The sequence below is a fragment of the Cornus florida genome, unplaced genomic scaffold (genome assembly GCF_030987335.1).
Source record: "Cornus florida cultivar Cherokee Brave unplaced genomic scaffold, ASM3098733v1 CherokeeBrave_3.0.0_Hap2_Chr06, whole genome shotgun sequence".
NCBI classification, from domain to species: Eukaryota; Viridiplantae; Streptophyta; class Magnoliopsida; order Cornales; family Cornaceae; genus Cornus; species Cornus florida.
In genome coordinates, this window is record NW_026775576.1 from 72,976,542 (window position 1) to 72,992,694 (window position 16,153).

General features: G+C 33.5%; 1 protein-coding gene across 1 annotated transcript; it reads right to left on the reverse strand.

Moving 5' to 3' along the window:
• Nucleotides 1-12,931: 12,931 nt before the first annotated feature.
• Nucleotides 12,932-15,757, reverse strand: LOC132314921 (uncharacterized). The gene is made up of 2 exons (XM_059813692.1): nt 15,275-15,757; nt 12,932-13,994 (listed from the first exon to the last, which is right to left on the reverse strand). The coding sequence occupies exons 1-2, from the start codon at nt 15,366-15,368 to the stop codon at nt 13,432-13,434; spliced, it is 657 nt and encodes a 218-aa protein (XP_059669675.1). The 5' UTR covers nt 15,369-15,757; the 3' UTR covers nt 12,932-13,431.
• Nucleotides 15,758-16,153: the final 396 nt, after the last annotated feature.

Here is a 16,153-nt window from a genome sequence, read left to right on the forward strand (position 1 = left end):
GCAAAATTTCTCTCTATTTAAAAAAAATAAAAAGAAAAATACAACTCACTCAAAACAAGCAATTATAATACTTAGAGACAAGCATATATTGCTCGATGCTTTTATTGGAGGTCTAGGCCTCTATTTATATGAAATAATTTGGTGGAATTATGGTAGGACTCACCTTACTTGTCCTCCAATTCATTCCATATACAACATTCTTTACAATTAGCGTTCTTTCCTTTCTACAATTCTTTCCATGCAAAACTTTCCTTGCATAGAATTTGCTTTCTTTGTCGAATCCTTTGTCTGGCAGGACTGGTCCATTTTTAAGTGAAGTTGGGCTGAATATAACTTGGTCTATATGACTCAGCCAATGGGCCGGAAGTTCAATATTAGTGACCCTGGGCTATTGACGTCTTTATTGGGCCTGAATAGGGCTGGATTCTTGCGGCCCATTAATAAAATAAAAACAAAGCTTTAATTCTAGTGACATGGATGATCTTTATTGGAGGGGGATTTTTCCCTCCACACTTTGCCCCCAATTCCCTCTTTAATTGGACTACAGCTCCTAATTAAAAGGAAATTGAATTTGCACGGCTGCCACTTTTTGCAAGAGACGGTTCCAGGAGTGTCTATTGTTATTCTGACTTACGAGCTTCCTCAAGATTTGTTTTTGCCTTCACTGCGCTTATTTCGTTCACTGCGTTCTTCACCTCGTCATATCACCAGGTTAGTTCTTCATCTTTTTTTTTATCTTGCATCATGAGCACTTCAACCACTCACAACCACATAGAAGTTGCAGATTCTAAATCCACGCCTTCATCTTCCCCTACTCTCATTAGGGTTCCTCCCCCTAGGGTTTCTAATCCTCTTAAACCTGTGAATGATCCAGTCAATCAGTTAGATGATTCCTTAATTCAGGCTGAGACCCCCACCTCTTGGTCGAATGACATCTTTACTAAGGAAGAGAAAAAGACAATTTTGTCTGTTCGACGTATCAAGTTCACCATAAATTCGATAATGGAGGAGTTTGAAATCCTTGAGGGAGTAGAAATTGTTTAATACATGTGGACGGCTGACTTTAGTTCAGGCAAGGGCGTTGGAGAGAATGAATTACTTCTCTTAGTTGGGCATCTTAACGCCCTTCGATTTCCTCTTCACCCCTTCTACCATTTGGTCTTCAATAAGTTAGGTCTAGCCCCCCTTCAAGTAAACCCTAACTTTTTTCGAATAATCTGGCACTCTTGGTTCGTCTAAGGCTTAAGAGTCTTGATTTGACTCTTGCCGACGTATTAATTACTTACACCATCTCCAAACATGGGATCGAGCCTGGTCATTTTTATTTCACCTCTAACCTTCAGCAAAGGATATGCACGGACCTTCCTTCTTCTGAGAAGAAATGAAAAGAGAGGATGATTGTAGTTAAAGGGAAATGGTTTGTGCCTCAATCGAACGCACTCCCAATCCTTCGCAAATTTGGGAAGTTAGGTATAAACTGCTTACCTTTCCTTTATACCAAGTGCTCTGGCTGCTTCCCATGTAAAGTCCTAATTTTTCGTCATACTTATGAATTTATTGGTGTTTTTTCAGTGACTTTCCCCTCCTCTGTAGCTAAGAACAGGCTTTCCTTTCTAGAGGGACAAGTCTGGAGTGACCCCCCTCTGTTGAGGAGTTATTACTTCGTCCAACCTCTAAGAAATTGCTTCCGGTGCTGCAGCTGCAGACCTTATGGATTTGGCACTTCCATCCTTCGACAGCTTCCCATTGACTAAGGAAGAAAAACAGAGAGCCGAAGCTCTGAAGAAGAGAGATGCTGAAGCGCAGCCTTTGGTAGTCATCAGATCTACTAAGCATGAACAGGAGGTTGACGAGCCTCCTCTAAAGAAGACAAGGCCAAATCCTCCTTCCACCAGCAAAGGCAAAAATGTCCCCAAGGGCAGGGGGAAAAAAGTTGGGGAGACTGACCCAGATGAAGAGGTTCGGGCTTATGTCCAAGCCGAATCTGGAAAACCTTGGAGGCCTGTCTTCTCAAAGGCTGACAAGTCAATTCTCTATTGTGGGGATTCAATAGTCACTGACCCATATGTTGCTTTAGCTGTTGCACGGGGGATGTGGCTACCCAAGGATGAAGAGATCATTGGGAACATGGGGCTGGACCAGCTACTACCATCTGCCCTAATTGACGCGGTGAAGGTTTATTCTTTTCCCTTCACTATTAATTTTTCAGATTTCTTTTCACTCAATATTCACTGACTTTGTTATTATTGACTATGTAGAGTTTGTACCAAACCATAGCTTTGTGTGATACTGCTGAGGCTCAGTCTCTTTCCATCAAAAAAGTAGAAAGAGACCTTGGCAATGCTGAAAAGAAGGCTTCGAGTTTTGCTCTGAATGCGAAAATTGCCTTTAAAGTAAGGGATGTCTACAAGAATCGCTTGGCCGCTTCTGAAACTAAGGTGGAGGTGTTGGAGGCTGAGGTCCAGCGTTTGACAGATGCGATCGGCACCTGCATCATTGCTGGAAAACAGATGCAAGGATGCTACACCACTTTGGTGTGCTTATCCAATGCGAATGCCTTTAGGTTTGGCTTCTACCAGGGCTCTGGTGACAAAACGAAGGATCCAAACGCCTTTGATGCTGACCTGGAAGTGTCTTTTCCTTATGCTGAGGGTCCACCAGCTCAAGAAGCTGAGGTGTTATTTGCCGAGATGGTGAAGTCTGTCTTTAACTGAAGTTGGGCTGAATGTAACTTGGTCCAGATGACTCAGCCAATGGGCCGAAAGTTCAATATTAGTGACCCTGGGCTGTTGACGTCTTTATTGGGCCTGAATAGGGCTGGATTCTTGCGGCCCATTAATAAAACAAAAACAAAGCTTTAATTCTAGTCACGTGGATGATCTCCATTGGAGGGGGATTTTTCCCTCCACACCTAGTGTTGACTTTTCTTTGCCCGTTGTGTCCGTTGTGTTTCTTCATATGAAGCCGGGGATTCTTAGCTGATTGACAATTTCAGTGATCCCATTTGTTCCAAACCTTTTCTTGCCTTTTATTCCCTCAGTCATCTTTTTCTTTCCCTTTTCTTCCTCATTAAATTTGTTGAGCGGCGATTCTTATAGGATTGACAATTTCAGTAACCCCATTTGTTCCAAACCCATCATTATCAGTGTTTCTAGGATTGACAATTTCAGTAACCCCATTTGTTCTAAACCCATCATTAACATAGGATTGATAATTTAAGAGTTCTAATCTTCTCTATGTCGATTCCTCTCTTTTTGATACTCAATGGAAGGAAAGAGAGGGATGGAGTATCAAAAAGAGAGGAACCGACATAGAGCTTAGAACTCTGAAATTGTCAATCCTACCAACACTGTTAATGATGGGTTTGGAACAAATTGGGTTACTGAAATTGTCAATCCTAGAAACAGTGTTAATGATGGGTCAAATGGGTTACTGAAATTATCAATCCTGCATCATAGAATTCGGCTCAACAAATTTAGTGAGGAAGAGAAGGGAAAGAAAAAGATGACTGGGCAATAAAAGGTTTGGAACAAATGGGGTTACTGAAATTGTCAATCCTATAGCTAAGAACTCCGGCTCAACAAATTTACAAAGGAAGAAAAGGGAAAGAAAAAGATGATTGAGGGAACAAAAGGCAAGAAAAGGTTTGGAACAAATGGGGTTACAAAGATTGCTGATTATGGTCAGAAAACATGCTCTAGCATTGAGGAAACAAGCACCAACAATCGAAGCTTGAGCGACCTTGAGAAAGGATACCAAGCACTGTCCATAACAGATTAATCTGCAACACAGACTCATTCGGTCACAGAGTTATAGGAAATTCTTTACAATTGCAAATTAGTCGTAGTTGTCATTGTAATTTACAGTCATTGTAATTCACAGTGTTCTTTAGATGAAACATTATATTTGGATTGTGAAATATAGAATCTTTTACCATACATTTACTCCCAGTGCATTGGGATTGTGAAATATAGAATCTTTTACCATACATTTACTCCTTCACTAGTTCTTCTTGTTATCTATATTGTCCTTTTCTTTAAGGTAGAATAGAAATGCTGCAATGTTGCGAATTTTGAGAAGAATGCTGAAGTTTTGTAAGAATTGAAATACTGATATGTTGTGGATTTTGAATAATACTACAATGTGGATTTTGGATCCTAAGTTTAGTGTATGTATTATTTTTGGGGTTTTGTACAACTATATTTTAACATTAATCCGGAATGCTCGGCGTTAGGTAGACGAGTCCTTCTTTATCCTATCTCTCTTAGTTTTTTAAAGGTTCTTAAATTGCTACTTGCCCAGACCCTGTCCACATTAATACCACTACCACCATTTTCTCGCTCAAACGCCATGGCTAATCACATCACCCTCATCTGGGTTAACCTACTTATACCACTTCCATCCCTAGCCAAAAGACTTCAGAATGCAGCACTATTAACTCTTTAGAATAGTCCATGAAAACATACATAGTTATCGGCTCTCCAAAGTTTTCATGTATTCTAGAATTTTTTACACTTCACCACCACAATCAAATTTGTACACAATTACCAACACTCTAATAATTATTTAATATTTATTTTAATTATTCATAATTTAATAATATACCTCCGAATGATATTTATTTTAATTATTTATTTTATATATGTTCTGCCAGATAGTGCTAGTTAATCTTAGACATAATTAATTAGTCCAATAAACATTCAAAGATAATCTTAAAATACAATATATCCATACCATGATGAACAGGATAAAGATGGAGACCCATTGAAGTTCAATTAATTAATTAACGGAAAAGAGTGCGTACGTTTTTTGATTATATATATAGGTAGTACATCCAATTAATTAATTATACTATGAATGCATGCTTATATTTAATATTTTATTTTAATTACAATAACTATTATAGTCCTATATATACATGTGTCATGTGTGTGACTTTGGAGCCATAAAGTCACCTTATTTTCCTTTTTGAGAAGTAGAAGCAGAGTTTGAGGAAGTCATCGATAGAAGAGCTTATGTGTCAAAAAAGCTAATTTATTAATAAAAGAGGGTATGCCGTTGTCAAGAGGAGTTTTGTGGCCATAAAGTGGACCAAAAGGATTCGAAGAGGAGTTTTGTGGCCATAAAGTGGACGATAAGGATTCGAATTTTTAAAGGGGTAAACTAAAGTGAGTAAATGGTGTATGTGTGTTTTTTGGCCAATTAAAAAAAAAAAATAAAAAATAAAAAAATTTCATCATTCAAAATAATAAATGACCTCCAAATTATGCACAATAATTTATTTGTTTAGGTATTGAATTGTGATTAGTCATATTTACCTGATAGTAATTTTTATTTCTAATAAATATTGTCAGACTTTAAATACGTAACAGGATTCTATAAAAATTAATGACACAATAGTATTATATGAACCCATGTAAAAGAAACTTTTTGATACCTCGTCCTTAATTGCAATAAATATCAAATTTTATTATTTCTAAAAAATTAAATTTCAAAAACGTGGTTTTTGGACTTAGGGACTTAGAGCATAGAATTTTTTTGGGAGTTTGATTTTTTTATTTTTTATTTAGAAAAATATATATATGTTTAGTTAATTAATGTATTTCTTTTTTAGAGCCATGTAATATTTTCTCCTGAGCCTTTCATGGGGCATGGGAAAATTGGAAAACCGATAGAGAGGCGGGCTCATTTATTTTCTTTTAGAAACCTAAAAGTGGAGAGAATGAGTGAATTATATTATTGAGAGAAAGCTTGTGAATTGGATTAATTAATGTATTTCAGAGTTATAAAGAGAATTCTAATAATCAATATGACTAATCGTATAAAAAATTAACTCTTGATTTATTGAACTCAAAATTAAGCATTTCTACATTAATCAAAGATTTAGAAAAAATGTATAAATAAAACAATTATATTATAGATACTAGCACGGTAATAGTTGACATGCAATGCATTTATTAATTATATATTTAGAGTTCTAGTATGAAGAGAAGGCAAATAAATAATAAACAAAATGTCTATTAAAAATATGATATTATGGGTTAAATATAACGCTAAAAATTGATTTATGCATAACCCTTCATTTAAAAAAAAAAAGTGACATGTCTAAATGACAAAAATGTTAAATCAACAATTTGGTTTTAAAAAATAATTAATGTAAGTATTTAATTATTAATTACAAAAATGTATTAAAAATAAAACTTATTGAGATTTATATAGTAGTATACATATATAGGATAATAATAACACAATGTTTTTATCAAATTGTGTAAATATTAAAAAAAATGTACAGAGTGTGGACCAGGACCAAAAGAAAGAAAACTAGACCAAGAAGCTAAATACAGCTCCAGACAAACAAAAGCAAGCCCAAAGGCAAGACTGGCCCAACCCACTACAATTCAAACATTTGACCGTTAGTTTTAACGGCTAGTTTGGATGACCTCTCTTGATACCGCGAGGAAAGAATTGGGGAGATCCATTCTGAGACAAAAGCTAAAATCTAGACACCAGGACCTTCATAAATTTAAGTCCCAGTGTTATAACAACCTTCGATATATTACCAATTAAGTCATTAAATTTACTGGCATAAACTAACTCACATAAAAAAGTGTGTGCCAAAATTTGAGTTGCAGGAGTGTGAGAGCGAGAGTGCAAGCTGTGCAAAAAAACAGTGTTAGTTTAGAAGTATTGTGTAACTTAAAATATAATGTCTCTTCTTTCAAAAAGGAAGAGTTTAAATCCCATAATAAACAATTTATAAAATGTGTATATGAATACTTACCTAACTCGAAAAAAAATTATAAAAAAATATATTTATAAGGTCGTGAATTATATTTATATATATAATAAAATTATATTATTATTTTATTACTGTATCATTGTCTTTTTTTTATAAAATTATATATATAGGAAGTTGAAGAGTGAGGGAAAGGAAGAGTTATTACAACCCAAAAAAAAAAAAAAATGAAGAAGAGAAAAAGGTTTTGTTTGAGCAAACCATTGACCTGTGAATTGTATGGGTATTCACTTTTTACCTATTACTGAACCACTCGCTTAAATTTAAGTATCCAAATAATTTAATTTTAGTGAACGAATTAGGCATAAATTGTCACCCCAAATTCAACCCAATCTTTTTACTTGAGTTTTATGGGATTTGAAAAGCAATGAGACTATACACATACTTAGTCCTAGAAACTAAGATTCCAGAATATGTGTTGAAGTAAATATTCCAAGATCCTTCACACCCTTTTGGCCTAAGCTTCCCCATCTATGTGGTTTGATTTTAGTTATGGCGATTAACTACATGAGGATGAAAGGGAGGAAGGATATGACAGCGAGTCCAACGGACAACCCTGTGTAATTAGGGATTTTTGTATGTATTTAGTTTGGATTTTTTTTTTTTTTTTTAATGTGGTTTAGGTTTTAATCCTGGTTTTGAAAAGATTTCAGATTACATGAAGTGCCCAAATAATTTGAGGAAAACTCGACTATGAAAAATATCTCTCATTATGTGGGGGCAATGGAGACGCGGCTATGAAGAAGAGAGATTTTCTCTTTTTGTGCTGCAAGATTTTCTTCCATTTGAGGCCACTAACTGTGTATAATTTAACTAGTTTCGAGCCACTATAATTTAACAAAATATCAGAAAAAATCTGTGAAATTTAAAATTTTAAGATGCCCTATATTTTGTTCTACGAATCGACGTGTGCGACAGCGCCTATAATTGTTGCAAATATGGTTCTAGAATGTTTGCTACTGTCAACCTTGTAAGAGTCGGAAAGCCAACTATACTGAAAGATGAAGCAACCCTTCGGACTTTTGCGCTTAGACTGGGCTTTCCCCCCTTTTTTCTTCCCGGTCCAATCGTTCGCCTTCACGTGATTCACGTGTATCCATCTCAATACTTTGATAGAGCTTGGGCCTTGATTGAGCTATCCCACAAGTCTGGATAAGAAGCTGGGCTGGTCCTTGACTCTGTTGGTCCATTGAAGATCACTATGATTTGGGTCCTGACAATGAATTCGGAATTCGAATTAAATATAGGTTTTTTTGTTTCGATGTTAAATATTTTTATTTTTTTTTTAAATTTTTGGATATTTGGTTTTTCTAAAATATTACCAAGAAAAAAAACCTTAACAAAAATAACTTACTCATCAAATTTCGGCAAGTAATTTTACATGCTCCGTTCGATCAACTTAACATCAATTTTGACCTACACATTTGCCAAATACCGAAATATATATATATATATATATATATATTACCTGAAAAAGAAAAATCTTTTTCGAAAAAAATATTTTATATCGAAACAAGCGGAGCCTGAATATTGTGGAGCCGTCAATTTATTTTATTTTAATTATTCAGACTTAAATTCTTCTAAATTTTGACCAAGGATTTAGGAAGTACATACACTTCTCTTTAGAGATGTGGTGGCAGTATTCGAGACCCGAACATACACGATACACGATCTAGACACGGCTAAAAGTGTCTTAAAATTTGAATATTTTTATGTTTTTTATTAGACACACATGGACATGACCGAGATAGGTCATGAACACGATGAGGAAATGTTTGAGACACTTTTGAAGAATGATTTGTAATTACGTTTTTTTTTTTTTTTTTGAAGAATGAGATTCAATGTAATTTAAAATGATATAAAATTAAGAAAACAAAAGTAATCATATCAAATTTAAGAAAACAAAAGTAACTATTGAGGAAATATATATATATATATATATATATATATATATATATATATAAAACTTTAAGCTCCAAATTAGTGATTTTAATTATAATTATATAGTAAAAAAAAAAAAATCATAATTATACAGGTAAAATGAGCCAAAAAAAAAAAAAATTAATTTTTATATATTAGATTATAATTTTTTATGTACTCATGTTATGTATTCATGTCCTATTATTATTATTTTAAAAAAAAATATTGATCGTCCACTCTGTTTGTAGCGTGTTTTTCTTGTGTCTTCTAACTAAATCCGTGTTAAGACCCTGTGAAAAAGTTCATGCTTTGTCGGGAACCATCTTTTGAAATTTGGATAAGGGAAAATGAAATTATAGTACCACTATATTTACTGATATAAAGAATATTACAGAACTCCAAATAATCAGCCTACCACTCAAACAAGACTCCAAATAATCAATTGCCTCTTCGAATTTGTGTTTTGTTTAGCTTTGGTGTCTCAAACCTCTGGATGCCCAATTGCTCATTTTTTGTGTCTCGTGTTGTGCCGTGTTTGGCTATTATAACTTTTCTATACCATTTGCTTGGCTTTAAAAAAAATAAAAAAAAAAAAAAAAAAAAAAAAAAAACAGGCATTTCATATTTGACCCCTGCACTTTGCTACTCCCTCTGTCCAAAAATATTTATTCATTTGAAAACTTATAAGGTGGATAAATATTTTGGGATGAGGGTGTATTAAATTTAACAAATGAAATCATGGTTACTTATATAGAAAAATATAAAATTGAAATTATTATTTTGTCCTTTTTTTATACTATTTTTCAAATAAATTTTATAAACGTAATTTAAGAGATAAAAGATAAACTTGTTATTTTAATATTAAAATTAAAAGGTATAGCATGTGAAGTGAAATATCATTGTTAATTTGGTAGGGCTCAATGTATTAACAAAATTGAGCATCAAATGACTCCACACCATGTACATAGAACATATGTAAAATGTTTTGCTTTATATAAAATAGGAGTTTAAACAAATAGCCACATAAGGACATTTTTTAAGCACCAATGAAAAGTATCGAACATAAAGCTTTCTCATACTCGCCATCTGGTTCGGCGTTTTAGGTTTGGGATTCTCGAGCCAATATTCTTTTTGGACAATTAAAATTTGTTTGGGCATAGACTTATTGGGCTTTGGCCTAGTCCAAAATATTTGAAATCTTGCAAAACCCAAATGATTCGGATTAGCTGGTTCAGAAGGCTCGGGTTTACTCACCGTTTGGGGGAGCTTTCTTATATTAAAAGTTTTTGTATTGGTGGAAGGTTTCGTGAAAAGAATTTTGTTAGAAGAAATTCATAAGAAATTTTTTTTTTTTTTTTGTGAGTATATTTTTTTAGTTTAATATATTTTTTTTAGTATTCAACAATTAAATAATTTGACAAATTGTGTATAAAAATATTTGGGTAATTGAGTTCGGTGTTTGTTAACTTACCTATTTAACACTCAATCATTTTATGACTCATCATAAATGGGTTAATAATGAGTCTCGTCTATTAATGATCAGTCCAAAACTTGCCCAAACTCACCCAATTGTCACCCCGAGAACAAAATATAAGTGCCATAAAATTCATGATGCATGCACACCTGAAAATTTTAAAATAAAAATGTATTAAAATAACATAAAAAGGGAAAAGATTAGTTGGGAACCAAAAAGAAAAATCCATAATTAGCTCACTATCACTAAAAACAATTAGAAATCAGCCAAGAAGATCAATCTTTGAGCCTCATTAAAATAAGTTTATCATCCTTTTTTTTAATTATACATTAATTTTTATAATTACCTCGGCATCCTAATATTATTTATATATGTAGTATCTCTTTATTTTTTTGAGAAATACTTTGTTATTTGTCTTCAAAACTCAAAAGAAAGGCATGATTTCTAAAAAGTCATATTTGCCCACGAGTTCTAAGCAATGACCGGTCTAGAATTTTTTTCTAGTGGGGTCACATTGAATAATAGTAAGATTAATTTTATTTTTTTTAAATCAAGATAATAAATACAAATATGTAACTGTTGATTGATAAATACATTTATGTAAAAAAAAAAAAAAAACTGATAAATACATTTATAATTGTATATGATGAGTTTTCACATTTGGAATTGTTGCGTCTCATTTTCAATCTGATTAAATATACTAAAGTTCATACATATAATTAAATTTATATATATACACACACACACACACACAAATAAGATTCACACAAACTATTCAATGAAAGAAATGTGAACAATTCTAGCACCAATCCTCAAGTCACGAGCCAAGGTCACTGAATGAACCATCCCAGTAGTCCATGCATAAATAAAATTTGACATCAAATTTCCGACTTAATAAATATTGTTTTGTACAAACAACTTTGCAACAAAATGAATCCCCATTATCAACGTACTTTTAAATAAAAGAATTTAAAAAATAAATCTAACAAAACCCCAAATTTCACAGATCTGTCCAAATATAAGGAAAAAAAAAAGGTCTTTGCATCCTTTGCACATATTTAATCATTCATTACCCACGTTTAGGAAGTGTACTTCAAGTGGGCCAATTGAGACAAATAGTATTAGTTTAAAAGTTGGGAACTTGGGATGACAATGAGGTGGGCCCCTTTTCGTCCTTGTTTTCTCACCTTTGTCCAAAACCATTTAGCTAAATATTGGGGACCTTTTTTTTTTTGTCCCCGCAACCCTTTGGGCTTTCATCACTAAAATCTGTCCCGCACAAAATCTTAAATGGACCCAAAAATCGTTCAAGGTACATTTTAAATCTTAATCATAAACTTCACAACAAGTGCTTCAAACAGTTTCAGGTTCCAATGGAGATGCATCAAATTAGACATTACACATTTGGCTTTTGCTGATGACTTTCTACTATTCTCTTATGGAAATCTTCCTTCTGTCCAAGTACTTTTTGGTGCTCCTAACAATTTCTTCGCTTTTTATGGGCTTTGAATTAATTGCTCCAAGAGAGTGGCATTTTTCACGGGTTGATTCACAAACTAAGGCAGCCATACTTACACTCCTTCAAATTAATGTTGGGACATTACCTATTACTTACCTTGGATTACCTCTCTCTTCCTCCGCCATTTGTGCTAGAGACCGTCAAACTCTAGTGGAGAAGATTACTTTCAAGAATTAGTAGATGGACTTCTAGGTTCCTCTCATATGCTGGTAGGGTAGTGTTGATCAAGGCCATTCTTCACTCTATGCAAGCTTATTGGTCCATACTTTTGTGTCACCTAAGAATGTGTTTGAGCAATTTAATCAAATTCTCGTGAGCTAGGTTGTACTGGTCAGGGACGGAATTGAAGAAGTCAGGTGCCAAGGTAGCCTGGATTTCTATTCGAAGGACAAGGTCGTATGGTGGGCTAGGGTTTCCATGTCTGGAAATGTCTAATCTTGTTGCCAATCTTAGGCATTTGTGGAAGCTTTGCATCAGAAAGGAAAGTTTATGGGTGGCATGGGCATTCAGATACCTCATCAAATCAAGGAGCATTTGGACAGTCAGATCCTCCACTCTCAGTTCTGGATGGAATAAGTTACTTAAATTAGGATGCATGGCAAGAGGGTTGATTAGACACAAGATTGGCTCAGGGAAGGATACAAAGATGTGGCTACCTAATGGTCCTATGTCACACAACTTGGTCTCACTGAGTTGGAAATTCTTCAACTCGACAATATTCATGCCACAATTGATAGCCGAACTTTCAACACTCAGTTGACTATACCTCCCACAATCCAATACGTACATTTCTTTCAATCCCAGTTGTTCATTATATCAACTCAACAACATCCATGCTTCACCAAGTGATCCTGCATGTTGCTGGATTCTATTTCCTCCCTGATACGATCTCTCTTCCTTCAAAAGAAAAGGTTGAGTTTTCACAATCCAGTTTGATATGTGTCTTGTTTTTGTGTTTTATTTTTATGGAACGATGTTGGGCCATATTTAAAATTCTAAACTTCTTATTCTTATTGATGATGAAATTATTAGCCTAAAATTGGGTTTCCAAGTTCAATTAAATTGTGCTCAAATTCAATAATATTTGGGTTAAAAGACCGGACTTGATTTTTAAAATTATTTTAACAATGATAACAACAACAACAACAATAGCCGTAACCAAGGGGATTATTAAGCCTAATTGGTATTTCCTCCTCGGTATACCGCATAAATATATAGCATACTCTTTCACTGAGATTCTAAGATGCAGCAGAATCCAATGCCTAGAAACAACACAAAATACAAACAAAATTTGTAAGAATTGAAGACAGACGAATAAAGAAGATATTTTTAGATGATCCCAGACCAAATTGGACACGTAAGCAAAAGGCTGAAAGAAGTTTACACATCTTCGACACAATCGCTTACAAATCTACTAGTGATTGGCCCCAAAAAAATGATATCGGGACCATCTAAAAACCATCAACTTATGTGGACTATAATCATGCCACAAATTCTACAAATCCAAATCAACACGAAAAGATCATCATTTGAACATTCACAGGAAGTCCAAAATTAGGATTTCGGTTGCATATTCTACTTGATCCTGATTTCTAGACACACAGCAAAATCAAGAAGAGTAAAATCATCTGCTGCTGTCGCTAAGAGTAAATCCGAAAAAAAAAAAAAAAAAAAAAAAAAGAAAAGAAAAAACAAACCAAGTGAGATGACTGAAATCTTAATCTACTTCATTTTCCTTCTGCAATCCTGGGATGATGACCGAGAGTTGCAACAAGGTGAATAGGAACAATGCCGGTAGTAAACAGCAACACCACATATCATCAAGCTTACAATCTTGAGACATACGTTGTTGTCCTTTTGAGAAATCACAATAATCTGCATCAAAACTTCCAGTAACGCGTCCCATAAACTGAAGTCACGGTAACCATAGAGGAGCTCCCTAAACACATAGTACTCAGCAGTAAACGATATCCATAAAAGGCCGTAGTAAATATCCTCCACCAAGTGTGACAAAATAAAAAGTGCACACAGATGTAGCAGACACGTTGCGGATTTTGCAGAGCATCCAATCTGATGTTCATACGTAGAATTTTGTCCTAATTCGCGTCGAATATATGCTTTGTGTACACTTTGTAAGAGTATCATCTGCCCAATCGGTAAGATAGCAGATCCAATATTCATATGCCTCTCAAAAACTTTTCTTATGCCTTCTATCATAACGAAGCAGCACATGCCAGAACAAGCAGACACCAATCCATAGAAAAACCAAAGTTCACCAACGATTTCTGCATTTAAAAGTAAGGTTAACTCTCAAACTTGAACTCATAATAATTTTTTCAATATAACAACAACAACAAAAATAATGATCACAAGGGTAAATGGTAAAAAAGGAAAAATAAAATCTTTTAACTGGTAGAATGTTGCAAATAATTCGATCTGGACTCCGTCAAATATTTTCTTTTTTCAAGTAAAATATATATTTTTTTTATTTTTATTTTTCGGTGTTTGTCAAAGGTCTAGGTCAATAGGCTTATAAAATAACTTGCCAAAATTTGATGAGTATGTTATTTTTATTAGATTTTAATATTTTTTTCTTCATAAATATTTTTACAACAATCAAACACTAAAAAAATAAAAAAATACTTTTTAAAAAATATTTTACATCCAAACAAACGGAGCTTACATGCCAAGTGACCAACAAGTGATAATATTTAGGCATGGTGGAGAATTGAGGGTCGATTTCTAACGAAAATTGTGAAAATATTCATGGTTATCCCTATTCATAATGTAGCTTAGGGTGAGAACAATTTCTCGCGACTTAAATAACAACAATAAGTAATTTCTCATTTTTAGTGCAATGGAAAAAACTTGAAGCAACTTAAATAACAACAATACGTAATTTCTCATTCTTGGTGCAATGGTAAAAACTCGAGCACTTGGGGACTCGACTGCCACCTTTCAATTTTAAAATGAGAGAGGATACCACTAGGCCGCGGGTCTTGATACATTAGAAATTAACTCTATTCCCCCAATAATTCAATCCTAAGACTCACTCGAGCAAGACATGTATGCATAGTAATAGTCTTGATAACAATAAACAATGGAATAATTATTGTTAAAATCATCCACCAAAGGTGTTAAATAGTAATATTATTGGCGCTACTCCAGTCAAGATCATGTCACACTTCTAGTGGACACATAAACTTCTTCCAGAAATCTGGATACTCCAGTCAAGATCATGTCACACTTCTAGTGGACACATAAACTTCTTCCAGAAATCTGGATTTCTCTATCTGATGGACTCCACATGCTTGAGAAATTCAATATTTTCGAAAAAGTATATCCAATTTAGGTCGAGTTCATCGGGTAGGGCGTGTAAAATCACTTGTCGAAAATTGATGAGTAAATTATTTTTGTTAGATTATAATATTTTTTTTCTTAATAAATATTATATGACAATCAAACACCAAAAAATATTTTATATTCAAACGGAGAACGAAATCCAAAAACATACCAAACCAAAAACCAAACTGAACAAGAAGTAAAAAAATAAAAAAAAACTTACCATTATACTTTTCTCGGCAGTAGTAGGGTAACTTTTCTGATAACCAATATAAAAGTGGCATTCTCCACCCATTTATTAATTTTTCACAGCCCATCTGTTAAAAAAAAAAAAAAAACACCAAATTTCATAAGTTTATAACCAATCCCAATTATAGGACTTTTAGACGCTTTCACAACACAACATGATGAAAAAAAAAAAAAAAATCTTATCAATTCTAAACTATTTTAACCTAATCATCCCAGTTCTTCCCACAATTTCCCAATAAGGAATATCCATTTTCTATAAGCACTCTCACCTAATCATATTTAAATAGGAAGATTAAACCCAGATCAGCCTTTTTTTTTTTTTTTTTTTTTTTTGGAAAAAATAAAAAAGTTTGTTCAAAATAAGTAAAAAGGTTTAAGTCTCTGATCTGGATGATGGTACAACCTTTTTCAGTCCATAATCCATATCACATTTTTCTTGGAACCTAATAATATTGTGAATAACACTATATATATATATATATATATATATATATATAATACTTGAATTAAAACTTTAGGAAAATCATAACTAATGCCATTGTTAATTTAATTTTTGTCGTTTTCTTTTCCAACTATTTGAGCACATATTATGAAGAACATAAACAATACGTCTATCCCACAAAAAATAGAAAAATAAAATAAAATAAAACTCCCTCGGATAGAGAAGGAAGAAAAATCACCTGGTTTGAACGGCGGGGGCAACAATTTTACTTCTCTGGTCGGCAGAAGTTCTTGAAACACAATTTTTTTAAGATACAGGTAAAAAGACTCCTACTCTTCCCCCAAAGGCTAATTAAGTGGAATTGATGAAGAGAATTTTTTTTACCCTACCATATTATTGTATGCAAGGAGG